This window comes from Oncorhynchus keta, chromosome 9 (genome assembly GCF_023373465.1).
Source record: "Oncorhynchus keta strain PuntledgeMale-10-30-2019 chromosome 9, Oket_V2, whole genome shotgun sequence".
Lineage (NCBI taxonomy): Eukaryota > Metazoa > Chordata > Actinopteri > Salmoniformes > Salmonidae > Oncorhynchus > Oncorhynchus keta.
Window position 1 is genome coordinate 38,293,613 of NC_068429.1, and position 14,395 is coordinate 38,308,007.

General features: G+C 39.8%; 1 protein-coding gene and 1 long non-coding RNA gene across 3 annotated transcripts in view; one reads left to right on the forward strand and one right to left on the reverse strand.

Annotated features, from left to right (window-relative positions):
• Positions 1–195: 195 nt before the first annotated feature.
• On the reverse strand, positions 196–5,881 carry LOC118387717 (bone morphogenetic protein 10-like). Its single transcript, XM_035776369.2, has 2 exons — positions 4,877–5,881; positions 196–4,305 (listed from the first exon to the last, which is right to left on the reverse strand). Exons 1-2 carry the CDS (start codon positions 5,238–5,240, stop codon positions 3,242–3,244), a joined length of 1,428 nt encoding a protein of 475 aa, XP_035632262.1. The 5' UTR covers positions 5,241–5,881; the 3' UTR covers positions 196–3,241.
• Positions 5,882–6,837: 956 nt separating this feature from the next.
• The window catches only part of LOC127931848 (uncharacterized), a 47,709-nt gene continuing 40,151 nt past the window's right edge, over positions 6,838–14,395 (forward strand). Inside the window, exon 1 of one of the 2 annotated variants that reach the window (XR_008143262.1) lies at positions 6,838–7,052. This is a non-coding gene — a long non-coding RNA (uncharacterized LOC127931848). Of the gene's footprint in view, positions 7,053–7,817; positions 8,107–14,395 lie in introns of those variants that run through there. The other variant, XR_008143263.1, reaches the window with a different exon arrangement.

The window sequence follows — 14,395 nt, forward strand, 5'->3', positions numbered from 1 at the left end:
AGAAGTGTTCATAAGTCCCATAAATGAGGTCTGAGTAACCAAGATGTGCCTTCATGAGTCAATCTCTGCTCCTGGTTTATAACCTACAAGTGTAATTAGTTTCCAAGTAAATGTACCATATACCTATGTGCTTATCCAACATTCTGGAGATTTCATCTGGCATTTCATTCAACAACACCATATGCCAACCGTGTCTACGTGCTGCAAAACAAATCAAGTTTATTTTTCCTCAAAATAATTCATTTCCACAGGATGCAATAAGTACTGAACTTTCACATGCACATCAAATTTACTAAATAAATAACCATCACCTTTCAAGTCATGAATAAATACTCTGAAATAATATCTGTAACAGCTCAATAGCTATTAGGTACAGTATACAGTATAGTTTTGATTAACAAATGCATGGCAGTGAAAAGCAAATCTTGACTGAGAACCAAAAGTCCAGTTGGTTCAGCGTGATTCCATAGAGGTTGTCTCTCCTTCAGTCTGCTGACAGCAGAAGAGGAGTGGTGATGTGACATGTTTTTTTTCCATCTGTACTGCATGGTAACGCCATGATAAGGGCCCCAGAGTATCCATGCCAGAGAAGGGAAGTGGGAGTGTTTGGGGCCAGGCAGTGGTGAATAGAGAGAGACTGGCCAGTAAACAGAGGCTGGCTGGGGGGTGTATTGAATGTTCCATAGAGATTGTTGGTGTTGGGGCCCAGGAATCTGACAGCACACTCTCCCTACTGCTCTCCACTTGGAATGGTTTCTCATCCTGAGTGATGGTCTACACGTCTCCAGGCCCTAACACCTCCTTATCACCAATGCTTGCATTGCATGTGGCTCTAGAAGGATGTGTGATTGTGGGGTGGTAGAGGGTGTGAGTCGGACTGAGGCAGATAGATTAGCCCAATAATAAGTGGGCAGAAATTATTTAAAACATTCATTTGGTTCCATGGACATGGACAGTATATTATGTATTCAGGAAAAATAACTTTTTTTCTGGCAAACTTAATCTAAGGCTTTGTACATCATCTGTACCTTTTTGCTTTTGCTTTCTCCAAATGTAGAGGTTTGACATTTTGCAGAGACATAAAGTCATCTGAAATAAAATAAAACGTTTTAAAAAAAAGCCATAACACCTTCTAAATTGTTCACCCTTTGATTTCACATTCTCTGACTTGATATTACACTCCTCTTGCAAGGTTTTAATATATTTTTTTTAATAAAAAAATACAAACAACCACTTACAGATGCTCACAAACAACGACTAAATCTCTACTGCCCAGACCCACATGCTCACATCTCCATCCCTAGTGCCTGCATTATTGTTGCCACATGGCCTTAAATTGTACCAATTCACTTTTCTCGTTTGCCCTTGCTATTTCAATATTTCCATAATAAATCATTTGATTTTTGTCCATTGTGTTAATGATGGTGGTTTAATTGATTTACATGTTTTTTATTTAATAAAATTCAAGATGAGTGATGAGAGGAGAATCGTCCAGGCCATTGGGTATCTCAATACACCTCCATATGCCATGTCTTGAAATATACAGACAGATTAAAAGTACATTTACATTGTAATACTTCAGACACCCAAATTTCTAGCTCCACTCACAATTTCTGGACATTATAGCATAACCCAGACAGAATGGATTATTGAATCATTGTTCGTTTTACACTTCAGACCTGACTCTGCCATTATGCTGTGGAATTTGTGAAATTTGTCTATTCTATAATAACATTCTATATGCAAGGTTGCTCTGATGTCCAAAATATTTCAAATCGACATTTTGTAATTTTTTAAAATTCTGTCATGGAAATAAATGTCTTTCCTGTTACCAAGTCATTTCCGGTTTATATGCCTTTGGTTTTCCATGTGGACCAATTTATCAGTGAATTCAGAAAAGCGATCCACGATTATTCCATAATGTTCATTTCCTTCCATATTGTTATAGTGTTCTTAACTATGAAGTTGTTGATGTTCTTAGCTTTATCCTTAGAAAATAGACAAGTAAACAGATTCTGGGGATAAGCATGCTCATCTTCAATATGCACCCATTGTTCCTCTTTAGTGCATTTAACTATATGCGGCAAGTAAAAGCCTTGCTTTGCGAGTTAATACAATATTCCAAGTCTGGAAGGTTAAAAACCACCCTTAGACTTAGGTAGATGTAAAACCTACCTTTTTATTCTATGAATTTATTAGCCCATATAAAGTATGTTATGACCGAGTATACTTTTTTAAAGAATGTCTTCGGTAGGGTAATTGGTATTACCGAAAATAAATATCAAAACTTTTGGAGCAATGCCATTCTTGAAAGGTTTTTCATATGGCAGTTGCATTGATCAATACCATTTTGCACAATGCCACTCTATTCAAATCTATGCAAGATTAACTTCTGTCGTGAACATGTATTCTTGGCTTGTCCACAGGCCTTGGTAAAAGACGACCTCAAACAAAGTTGCATTCCCATAATACATTTCTGGAACACGTGTGTTTCTATAATACATTTCATTTCACATTTTATGACATCTAGTCCATCATGGAAGCACTCATATTTGAAATATCAAACACCATTCATCCTGCACTCTTTTAGAATGAGCATCTGTCTTTGCATGTAGAATATACGGTTATATTTATGGGACAGCATGTATATATACTGGGCATGCAGGAGTGATCTGTTCTGTTTTTCTGTCATTTAAACCAAGAGAGTTTTGTGCATATCTGACAGTACATACCAACAAATCGTCACGATTAAAGTCAAATGTAAGATGACAAACATATACAAACTATAAAGAACAGCATAATATTCACATTCAAATCTTTTTTGTGTTTCTCTTTTGTTTTTACAAAATCACATTATATTGCTGGCATTGTAAAATAGCATTTTATATCATCTCCATATACTAACAAATGTACTTTCACAAATGACAAATTTCCATCATATAATGCACCCTTTTGCTCTGTCATCTTTCTATTTACTCCTCCCTGTTTATCTTTATCTTAAAATGTAGTTGAAGCTGCGTGTTCATTAGATACTGTAAATATAAATTATTCATGCCCTACTATATATCAGTTACTAGCGCACAAAGCAAGTATCCTTGATGCTTGTGGAAATGGATGTGTTATTTTCAAATCGGCACTTTTGATCTGGATTTCTTCTTTGATAGTGAAACTGAGGACCACTCAGTCTATGCTAATCCAAAGTCTCTATAATTCTCTCCTGCACCTTTAGTCAGTTCTATGACTATCTACAGCCGCACTCTGCCACCACCATGCCCTCGTACTTGTGCATGTAGGTGACCACTCCTCCATCCTCGTAAAGGAGTGAGATGGGCTCTAGCTTGGTGGGAACACAGCAGGCTGGTGACACCTTCTGTGGAATCTTACTGCTCAGCCGAGTCTGGACAATGGCATGCTTGGTAGGTGAGACCTCAGAGGTCATAGGGTAGCTGCATACACCATTGCACTCGTAGGCTTCATAGCCCATGGGCTGTATGACCCAGGTATCCCAGCCAATGTCCTTAAACTCCACATAGAGAGGGATCTTCTTACAGGGATCACCCTTGGCGTTGCGGCGGATTCGGGGAGGAGTGTCGTAATAGAGGTTGGAGTGCAGTTGCATGAGAGTCTCCTCATCCAGCTCCACTCCATCCGTGTTCCTAGCATCGCTCCCAGCCTGGTCCCCCCGGTTCCCGTGTGGACTCAGCTCCAGGTCAGCCGGCACATCGTTCTCATGTTCCATCATCCGGTTGAGCGCCCCCTTGTCCTCCTCACGATGGTCTCTGCTTTGATCATCTGAGAAGACAATCACCACTGGCTTGTGTTTCTCATCCATGCCCATGTCAACATACACATCGACCAACTCTTTCTTTCCAGCCTCTTTTCTGACTTCCTGGCGGTTCTTACCACCTTTGCACCTCAGACTTGCAATGTGGACCTCCAGTCGGTGGGTGGAGCTCTCTGCCTTCCGCCAAAGGTTGACCTGATTGGTCAGGTCGAAGGTGACCCAGACATCGTCTTTACCATAGACGTGCCGTGTTGCCAGCTCCTCCATTTCCTCAATTTCGTCTGTCTCCTGCTCATTCCTTCTTCTGTCCCTCCCCTCTTCTTTCCTCCAGTGCCCCCCCTCATGTATCTTGTAAACGGTCACCTTGCGGTCAAGGCCGGCGTAGTGTCTGCGGTCCTTCTGGACCAGGGTGTAAAGGCGAAGCTCGGCGGTGAGGATGTGCTCGTGGTGGGGGATGGAGATGTTGAACAGCAGGGGGTGTCTCCTCACGCCCCTGACCGTCACACTGTAGGGGGAGGAATCTGGAATTAAAATATCAATGAAGGTCTGAATTGGGTTTAGACTTCAATTGGATTTAATCAATTTGAAATGAAATAATGCATCAATAATAAGGGTTTCATTTTAGCTCTTTTGTTAATGGTTAGATTTTATTGCAATCATATCATCTGACTTCAAGAAGAAGAAATAATAAGCAACTGTTAAACCAATTTCAATTCAATAAAAGTTTCTTTAAGGGCAAATAAAATGTTTTATTCTTGTCAATTTAGGGCTAAAGTTCATAAAACTTGCTTTAAAGTCAATCTCAGTTAACCTGAGCCCAAAACAAAAAGTGATTTACAGTTACAGTCAAATATTAACTCCTCTAAAAGAAAACAAACAGCTGTGTATACCTTTTGACATACTAAGTTGTATTAGTCAATATAGTGTATAATGCTATAGTTCTCAAATTAAACAAAACTCATTTGAGTGGCTTTTCATGTTAGCTCAATTAACAATTAATAATATCAAAAGATACATTTTCAGGATGATAAAAATAAGAAAATGTAAAACAAAAATAAAAAATGTCTTCAGACAAATAGAAGTAAGTTCTACCTTCATTCTTGAAACTACGCACTATGTTGGCAGAGGGCACCGCTGTGTGATCGTTGGCAAAGCGGTTGTACAGTTCCAGCATGTATTCTGGTGGCTCTTTACGGGTGGCACGGGGCCTTGCCCGGGCCTCCAGCTCTGTGAGGTTCAACGTAGACAGAAACTGACCCAGAGAGTCCTGCATGTCCAGCTCTACATCCTGATCCTGCTCCAACATGGAGGTATCCACCAGACCCCTGGCCCCAGGGCCCCGTCGAGGCTCCTCAGGGGACATGATGGGACTGCCCTGGCTCCAACCAGGCAGTAGCAGGGGCAGGAGGCTAAGAGAGTAGATGTATCCCAGTATGGAGAACACTGGAGCGACCATGACTGAATGACTCAAGGGCAGGTTCAGGTCCAAAGGATGAGTATCAAATATGGAAATATGAAAGGATCCTTAGCAGAGGACACCTGCAGAACAGTTCCCCCCTATCCAGCTGCAGTTTGTCTCGGTTGGGGCTGAAAGGGTGGTGTGTGGGTCGAGGGAAAACAGCTTTGTCCTTGTTGATCTTGTGATCGGGTGCAGAGGGCAGGGTGAGATGTGTTGTCCACCCCACTGTGCTGACATGTTTGGAGATGTCACTAGGGCTCTGCTCGCCCCCTGCCTCTCTCCGGGCCCGCCAGCCTGCTGACGACCTCTAACTCCAACTCCACTCATCTTCTATCTACTACTTTCTATGCATGCTTTTCTCTGGCTGTTCGCAGGCCACTGCTGAGGGGAGACTTGCTTTGTACACATCATTTTCTGCTTGAATTATCTTTTATGTAGAATCCACTCGAGAACATGTTGCTTAATGCTTGTAGGACAAACTATATATTTCTTTACAACATCTGAGTGAGGGCACTAGATATTAGCATACATGCATTTTCAGAGTAACCTCTGAAAAGTGAGTCAGAACCACTGTCATTGACACGCTAATGCAGTGCTACAGGTGTTCCACAAGAGGTCAGCGTACATCGATCCATGACAGTGCTTTCCTTTGTTGAGTTCACTATATAGGGAAAGTGAGATACCTCATTAGTTGTACAACTGAATGCCTTCAAGTGAAATGTGTCTGCTGCATTTAACCCAACCCTTCTGAATCAGAGAGGTGCAGGGGGCTGCCTTAATTGATCAACATCCATGTCTTCAGCACCCAGGGAACAGTTAACTGCCTTGCTCAAGGGCAGAAAGACATATTTATACCTTGTCAGCTCGGGGATTTGATCCAGCAACCTTCCGGTTACTGGCCCAACACTCTAACCGCGAGGCTATCTGACACCCAATAGTATATTGGTTAGAACAAAATGCTTATCAGTAGTTCTAATATTCAAGAATGAATTTCAATACATTTCCTGATTAGATGTTTCAGCGACATTTATTGATTAGATGAAAAATAAATTAATTTAATGAGCATACTCCAAATTCTACAAGACCAATTAGAAAGCTTTGATATCTCTCGGTGAGGTATTATTGATTGATTGACATCTCACAGCTGATTTTAATGAAGCCCTCTGCGCTGCCTAATGACAGCCTCTGGGCAGACTGCGTAGTGCTTAAAGCTTTGATATACGTTTACAGTAGGGGAGAGTGGGGTAGGCTTACGTTTAGCAAAAGCATTTATTCAGCATCACTACATCAAGGGAAATATAGTATTATTCATAACAACGATATGTAAGTGAAAATCAAAGAGGGGCTATGCGTTCTATGGAAAATAATGAACGACGTGGAGGTGTGTTCGACGCGCTAGCTGAGTGGCACTGACCTTCCACTTAGTTGAATTATTTTCCAGAGAACGCATACAACACCGAGTTGATTATCCCTTTTATACCACGACTATAATTTAACACATTTGCCTCTAGAAATGTGTTCAACATCCACTGCAGTAGCCAGTAAGTTTACTAGAGAGCTGCAGTAGTTACCGTGGTAACCAAACAAACAGACTTGTTGGTTTCGTTAACCCAACCCTCAGTCCCAGCTTGCCATCATGAAAATCGAATTTAACAATGCCAATAATGTTTTCAATTCGACTTTTGCTTTCAAACGGAGCTCAAACATAGAACATGTAAGAATTTGAATTCCACCATGCAAATAATACGCGCTCTAGAATGCCAATCAGAAACAAGTATTCAACAGAGGAGGAAGGGACGCGCTGCTAAGGTACACAATGGTACATTTTGGTAGATAGAAGGTGCTCTTTGGTAAAAGGGGTAAATTGGTCGTCAAAAAGAAAGGAGGACCAATGCACTTTTCATGTAATTAATTAAAATGCCTTTATTGGTATGGCATGTTCAATAGAAACAAAACAGTTTTTAAAAATGGTTTCTATTGAACATGCCATACCAATAAAGGCATTTTAATTAATTATATGAAGAGTGCCTTGGTCCTCCTTTTTAATGCCATGGTATATTTAAGCAATCAGGTCCGATGAGGTGTGGTATATGGCCAAGATGCCAAGGCTAAGGGCTATTCTTATGCACGATGCAAGGCGGAGTGCATGGATGCCTGGATACAGTATGTATACCACAAACCCCTGATGTGCCTTACTGCTATTATAAACTGGTTACCTACTTAATTAGAGCAGTAAACATAAATGTTTTGTCATAGCCGTTGTATACGTTCTGATAAGTGTAGTTGTGGACTGAGTGGATCGAGTCCTGAATGTGGATTGCAGGGTTCGTACAGACATTGGCAAGTCAAACGTTCAAGTACTTTTTCAAGCATTAATATTTATTTTAAAAGACCATCAATTTGTCATAGTTAATATTATGCAATTGTTTGTAGTCGCCACCAGATGGCAGTATATCGCCACAACCTCATAAAAAAAGAACTAATTTAATATTCATCACTACGTTGTTTCACTACTTATTTACTACATGCATGAGTGGTCCGATCAGGTCCATTGTCTACTTGTGTTATGGTGAAGTCTGTACTGATGATTTTGTCATTTGAGCAAAGTAGTGATGAGTAGAGTTTTGGGACATGCCGCCTACTGGTTGGTACACACTTCCTTATTCGCATTACTACACAATTCCAGCTTAATGACTGTGTTTTACTGGCCATTTGGGAATCTACTACTTAATAGCTACGAAAACGCGAATTGATTCCGACTGGCAGCTTTGGTGAGGAAAACAGCACCTGAACGGCCGCCAGAACTGCAGGAGCACGGATGCCACTTGGTAAAGCGGTATATCGCAGGCGCTCCGTGCATGAGGTGATTGGCAAAAGAGCTCTCTGGGTGTTATTGTAGAGAAAAAGTATCATAATGTAGAACTGGCGCTAGCATAGTATGCAGCGTTACGCCTTCCCCCCTTCATGTGGCTCTTCAGGGCCGACTCGCCCATGTAATGTCAGTCTGAAGCATGATGTAGAGGGAAAAAGTTGGGTAAACTATACTGAACGGAAATATAAAACGCAACATGTGAAGGTTAGATTTAAAATCTGATTTGAAGGTTATTGTTTTTTTTAAATAGGCAGGGTTTATGACTTTGTGGCTATGGTAACTAATGACGACCATGGATGATGGTAGCTGGGTCATTCCTTGCATGCGGTGCTTTTTCTGTCCCCAGGAAATGTCAGTTCTTAATTAGTGTATAAGGTTAGGTGTGCTTTACCTTAAAAACAGTCAAATATAGATCCTGAAAGGGAATTTTACGCATTTTTAACACTTTTTGTCAGTGGATGTAGGCGTTTTTGCAATGTCCCCAGGTGTTATGTATCAACTTCCTCAATAAATATAAGCCATAAAATAATTAAAATTTTAAAAATGGTCCTCATTATATAGTCCTATTTCTTGATTATTGTATGTGTGGCCATGACACTACTTTCCACCCTGTTAGTTTGATGTAATTCTCCATTTAAGAAAACAACCCCTTCCTACAATGGCCCCACATTCATGAAGTGTCATAGGCTAAATTATAGAGAAAAATAAATAAATAAAAATGGTAAAATACATTTGATAGAGAAGTTAAAATCCTGTTCAAGTGTTCACTATTATGCTCGCTCAACCTTGCTCACTCACAGAGCTATGGCTAATTTAGGCAAACAATTCCACCCTGTTATGATTATACACCTAACAAATTGGAAAACATGCCCTTTTTCTGATGGAATACATATTTTTTTAAATGGTACCACATTGTAGGAATGACCCAGCTATGAAGTAGACTACCTCATGTTAAGGCTTTTCCGCTTCTTCTCTTGGGTTTAAGAGGTGATCAACACTTTTTTCAAGTGGGTTAGGCGGTTTAGGGAGTTACATTTATTACTAGAAAGGGACCGTTTGTATTGCCTTAAATATATGTGCCTTCTAAAAGTTTAATAAACATTGCTTTGTGCCTTGTAACTCCGTTACGAAAAACCCACATATCTTTAAGATATTTTCAGATTTTTAAAGAAATTTCACAGACGTAACAAGTAAAGGTAGACCTAGAAATTAGTTATAGTGTTTTTACTGATATCAAGCTTGTTTTTGAATTATTAACTGATTAAAACCTGTAATTCTGTTATTTGGCTCTTTGCGCTCTAGCAAAGGAGCCCTTGTGGCGGGCCGAATACCTGCAGGCTGACCCCGCCACCGGGGTTGTGGCTGGCTTCCTGGTTAAACTGGCGGGTGTTAATAAGGATCTGCCCCTTTTTCTTTTTTTTTCACCAAAAAATGACATACCCAAATCAAACTGCCTGTAGCACAGGCCCTGAAGAAAGGATATGCATATTCTTGGTAACATTTGAACGGAAACACTTTGAAGTTTGTGGAAATGTGAAAGGAATGTAGGAGAATAAAACATAATAGATCTGGTAGAAGATAATACAAAGAAAAAACAAACCTGTTTTTTTTGTACCTTCATCTTTGAAATGCAAGAGAAAGGCCATAATGTATTATTCCAGCCCAGGTGTAATTTACATTTTTCCAAATGCACAGAGTATTGCCTCTGCATGGTAAGTCAGGACTTGGTCATTGCTCTTTCCCTGTAGATGTAGCCCTTTTACAGATGTTGAACTCCATTGGCAGGTGAATGTTCCTATAGAGCACAGTGAAAAGCTGTTTTGTTGTTCTGTTGAACTGAATTTAAAAAAATTGCAGCAGAATGTCACCTATATCAAGGTTCGCAGTTGAACCAGAGATGAAGTGCAAACGCCCTTGCTTCTCTGAATAAAATAAAAAGCTGGTTTAAAAATACAATAATATTATTTGGTGAATAAGCACATCAAGTCATTCTAAGTGATAAAAACTAGTCCTAAATTTATTTTCCATGGTTCTACCAAAATGCACAAAGGGTTGATCCACCTTCACTCTCAGATGTAAAGGTTTTTGTTTGTAGATGAAAGCCTTGCTTTTTTTGATGAGCAGATGTTGTGATATAACAGTAAGATAGTATTAGTAGTAGTTGCTGTAGCTAGTTCTGTTTTGATTCCTTCAATCCAATGCTACTGGATGTTGATATTGCTGATTACAAAAAAAGTGTAATTTTCTTATTATGGAAGTGATTCGTTTTCATTGTGGCTGGCTATTTTCCATCAGAATACCATCTTTGGCAGAATTGCAGAACATTTATTATCTAGGGTCACTCTGTTTCTGTTCTCGAATGCTGTCTATCCAAGGTGGTACAATGGTAATTCAGTGGTATGTATTGTGTCTAAAGGAGGACACCATTTAAAAAAAAAAGTTAAACCACTTTCAGAATCACTTTGCCAACTAAAGTACTGTGCATTTCAGTGCAATCATACATTTTTCTCTTTACTTAAACTATTAAAATGTTTATGACCATAGTCCAGCAGTTCTTAAGCTTTTTCAGCCTGTGACCCAAATGAGAAATTCAGTGTTTTCCTGCAACTCAAGCTCATGAAAACATGCCCCCTTTTTGGCACCCTGAGTGAGATTTGGTTGGTGGGACCCCAACCTTGCAGGTAAAACATTTTAGTCACCAACCTCCTGACAGTGGAGCGAATATTTTTTGTTTTAAAATTAATTTCCTGCAATTCCACACATTCTGCCATGACGTGTGCTATGATATCTAAGTGAGAGTGACTAACAAAATCATTCGGGGCCCCCTTGAGGTTGTTACGGTTTTCTTCCGTCGAAGGAGAGTCGGACCAAAATGCAGCGTGGTTAGTCCGATAAATCTTTAATTAAGAAAAACCACGAACAATACAAAAACAACAAACAGAAATGTGAAAACCTACACAGCCTATCTGGTGACAACTAACACAGAGACAGGAACAATCACCCACGAAACACTCAAAGAATATGGCTGTCTAAATATGGTTCCCAATCAGAGACAACGATAATCACCTGACTCTGATTGAGAACCGCCTCAGGCAGCCATAGACTATGCTAGACACCCCAAAAACCCCATGACAAAAACGCACCACAATAACCCATGTCACACTCTGGCCTGGCCAAATAAATGAAGACAAACATACTATACTTCGACCAGGGCGTGACAGAGGTCAGGTCCCCTGGGCACATGCTCTGCATGCCCGGTCGATATACGGCCAGATTTACTACAAGTTCAGATAGCTGGCTAGACTAAATTACCAATCTAAAATTGTTAGCTGACATGGCTAATTGAGTGACTGTCAGTGATATAGCAAGAGAGAAACTCCTGATGCACAACCACATTTCGACCCATAATTTATGCACAACCACGAACCATACTTTATGCACAACCACATTTCGACCCATACTTTATGCACAACCACGAACCATACTTTATGCACAACCACATTTCGACCCATACTTTATGCACAACCACGAACCATACTTTATACACAACCACATTTCGACCCATACATTATGCACAACCACGAACCATACTTTGAAGGGGCAATCTGCAGTTGCTACATCCATTTTTGGACCTATAAATTAATGGTGTTATGTACCCATTTATTATTGAAGAAAATAACTTCTAAATGCCTCGAGCTTAGTTCAACTGTTGGTAAAACTTCACTTGACACCCAGCGTCATAACACCTTATGATATGATCACAACCATGTCATAATATGTCATAACACCTTATGATATGATCACAACCATGTCATAATATGTCATAACACCTTATGATATGATCACAACCATGTCATAATATATCATAACACCTTATGATATGATCACAACCATGTCATAATATGTCATAACACCTTATGAAATGATCACAACCATGTCATAATATGTCATAACACCTTATGATATGATCACAACCATGTCATAATATATCATAACACCTTATGATATGATCACAACCATGTCATAATATGTCATAACACCTTATGATATGATCACAACCATGTCATAATATGTCATAACACCTTATGATATGATCACAACCATGTCATAATATATCATAACACCTTATGATATGATCACAACCATGTCATAATATGTCATAACACCTTATGATATGATCACAACCATGTCATAATATGTCATAACACCTTATGATATGATCACAACCATGTCATAATATGTCATAACACCTTATGATATGATCACAACCATGTCATAATATGTCATAACAGCTGACATTACATGTCACAACCTGTTATAATAAATCAAATCAAATGTTATTTGTCACATGCGCTGAATACAACAGCCTTACCGTGAAATACTTACTTACAAGCCCTTAACCAACAATGCAGTTTTAAGAAAATAGAGTTAATAAAATATAAAACACTGCCTAGTATATACAGTATCAGTCAAAAGTTTGGACACACCTACTCATTGAAGGGTTTTTATTTATTTTTACAATTGTCTACATTGTAGAATAATAGTGAAGACATCAACACTATGAAATGACACATATGGAATCATGTAGTAACCAAAAGTGTTAAACAAATCAAAATATATTTAATGTTTTAGATTCTTCAAAGTAGCCACCCTTTGCCTTGATAACAGCATTGCACACCCTTTGCATTCTCTCAACCAGCTTCATGAGGAATACTTTTACAACAGTCTTGAAAGAGTTCCCACATACGCTGAGCACTTGCTGGCTGCTTTTCCTTCCCTCTGCGATCCAACTCATCCCAAACCGTCTCAGTTGGGTTAATGTCGGGTGAATGTGGAGGCCATTTCATCTGATGCAGAACTCCATCACTCTCCTTCTTGGTCAAATAGCTCTTACACAGCCTGGAGGTGTGTGTTTGGTCATTGTCCTGTTGAAAAACAAATAGTAGTCCCACTATGCGCAAACCAGATGGGATGGCGTATCACTGCAGAATGCTGTGGTAGCCATGCTGGTTAAGTGTGCCTTGAATTCTAAATAAATCACTAACAGTATCATTAGCAAAGCTCCCCCACACAATCACACCTCCTCCTCCATGCTTCACGGTGGGAACCACACATGCGGAGATCATCCATTCACCTATTCTACGTCTCTACAAAACACGGCGGTTGGAACCAAAAATGTAAAATTTGGACTCATCAGACTAAAGGACAGATTTCCACCAGTCTGATGTCCATTGCTTATGTTTCTTGGCCCAAGCAAGTATCTTCTTCTTATTGTTGTCATTTAGTTATTTTTTTTGCAGCAGCAATTCGACCATGAAGGCCTGATTCACATATTCTCCTCTGAACAGTTGTTGAGATGTGTCTGTTACTTGAACTCTGTGAAGCATTTATTTGGGCTGCAATCTGAGGTGCAGTTAACCCTAATGAACTTATCCTCTGCAGCAGAGGTAACTCTGGGTCTTCCTTTCCTGGGTTGGTCCTCATGAGAGCCAGTTTCATCAAAGCGCTCGATGGTTTTTGTGATTGCACTTGAAGAAACTTTCAAAGTTGTTGATATTTTCCTGATTGACTGACCTTCATGTCTTAAAGTAATGATGGACTTTCATTTGTCTTTGCTTATTTGAGCTTACCATAATATGGACTTGGTCTTTTACCAAATAGGGCTACCTTATGTATACCACCCCTACCTATACCAGCCCTTCAACACAAGTGATTGACTCAAACGCATTAAGAAGGAAAGAGATTCCACAAATTAACAAGGCACACCTGTTAATTGAAATGCATTCCAGGTGACTACTTCATGAAGCTGGTTGAGAGAATGCCAATCGTGTGCAAAGCTGTCATCAATATCTCAAATATAAATGTTCTTTTGATTTGTTTTACTTTTCTGATTACTACATGACTCCATGTGTTATTTCATAGTTTTGATGTCTTCACTATTATTCTACAATGTAGAAAATAGTCAAAATAAAGAAAAACCCTTGAATGAGTAAGTGGGTCCAAACCTTTGACTGGTACTGTAGGTCCTGAATGGCAGGAAGCTTGGCCCCAGTGATGTATTGGGCCATACGCACTACCCTCTGTAGCACTTTATGGTCAGATGCCAAGGAGTTTCCATACCAGGCGGTGATGCAACCAGTCAGGATGCTCTTGATGGTGCAGCTGTAGAACTTTTTGAACATCTGGGGACCCATGCCAAATCTTTTCAGTCTCCTGAGGGGGGAAAGGGGTTGTCGTGCCCTCTTCATGACTGTCTTGGTATGTTTGGTCCATGATAGTT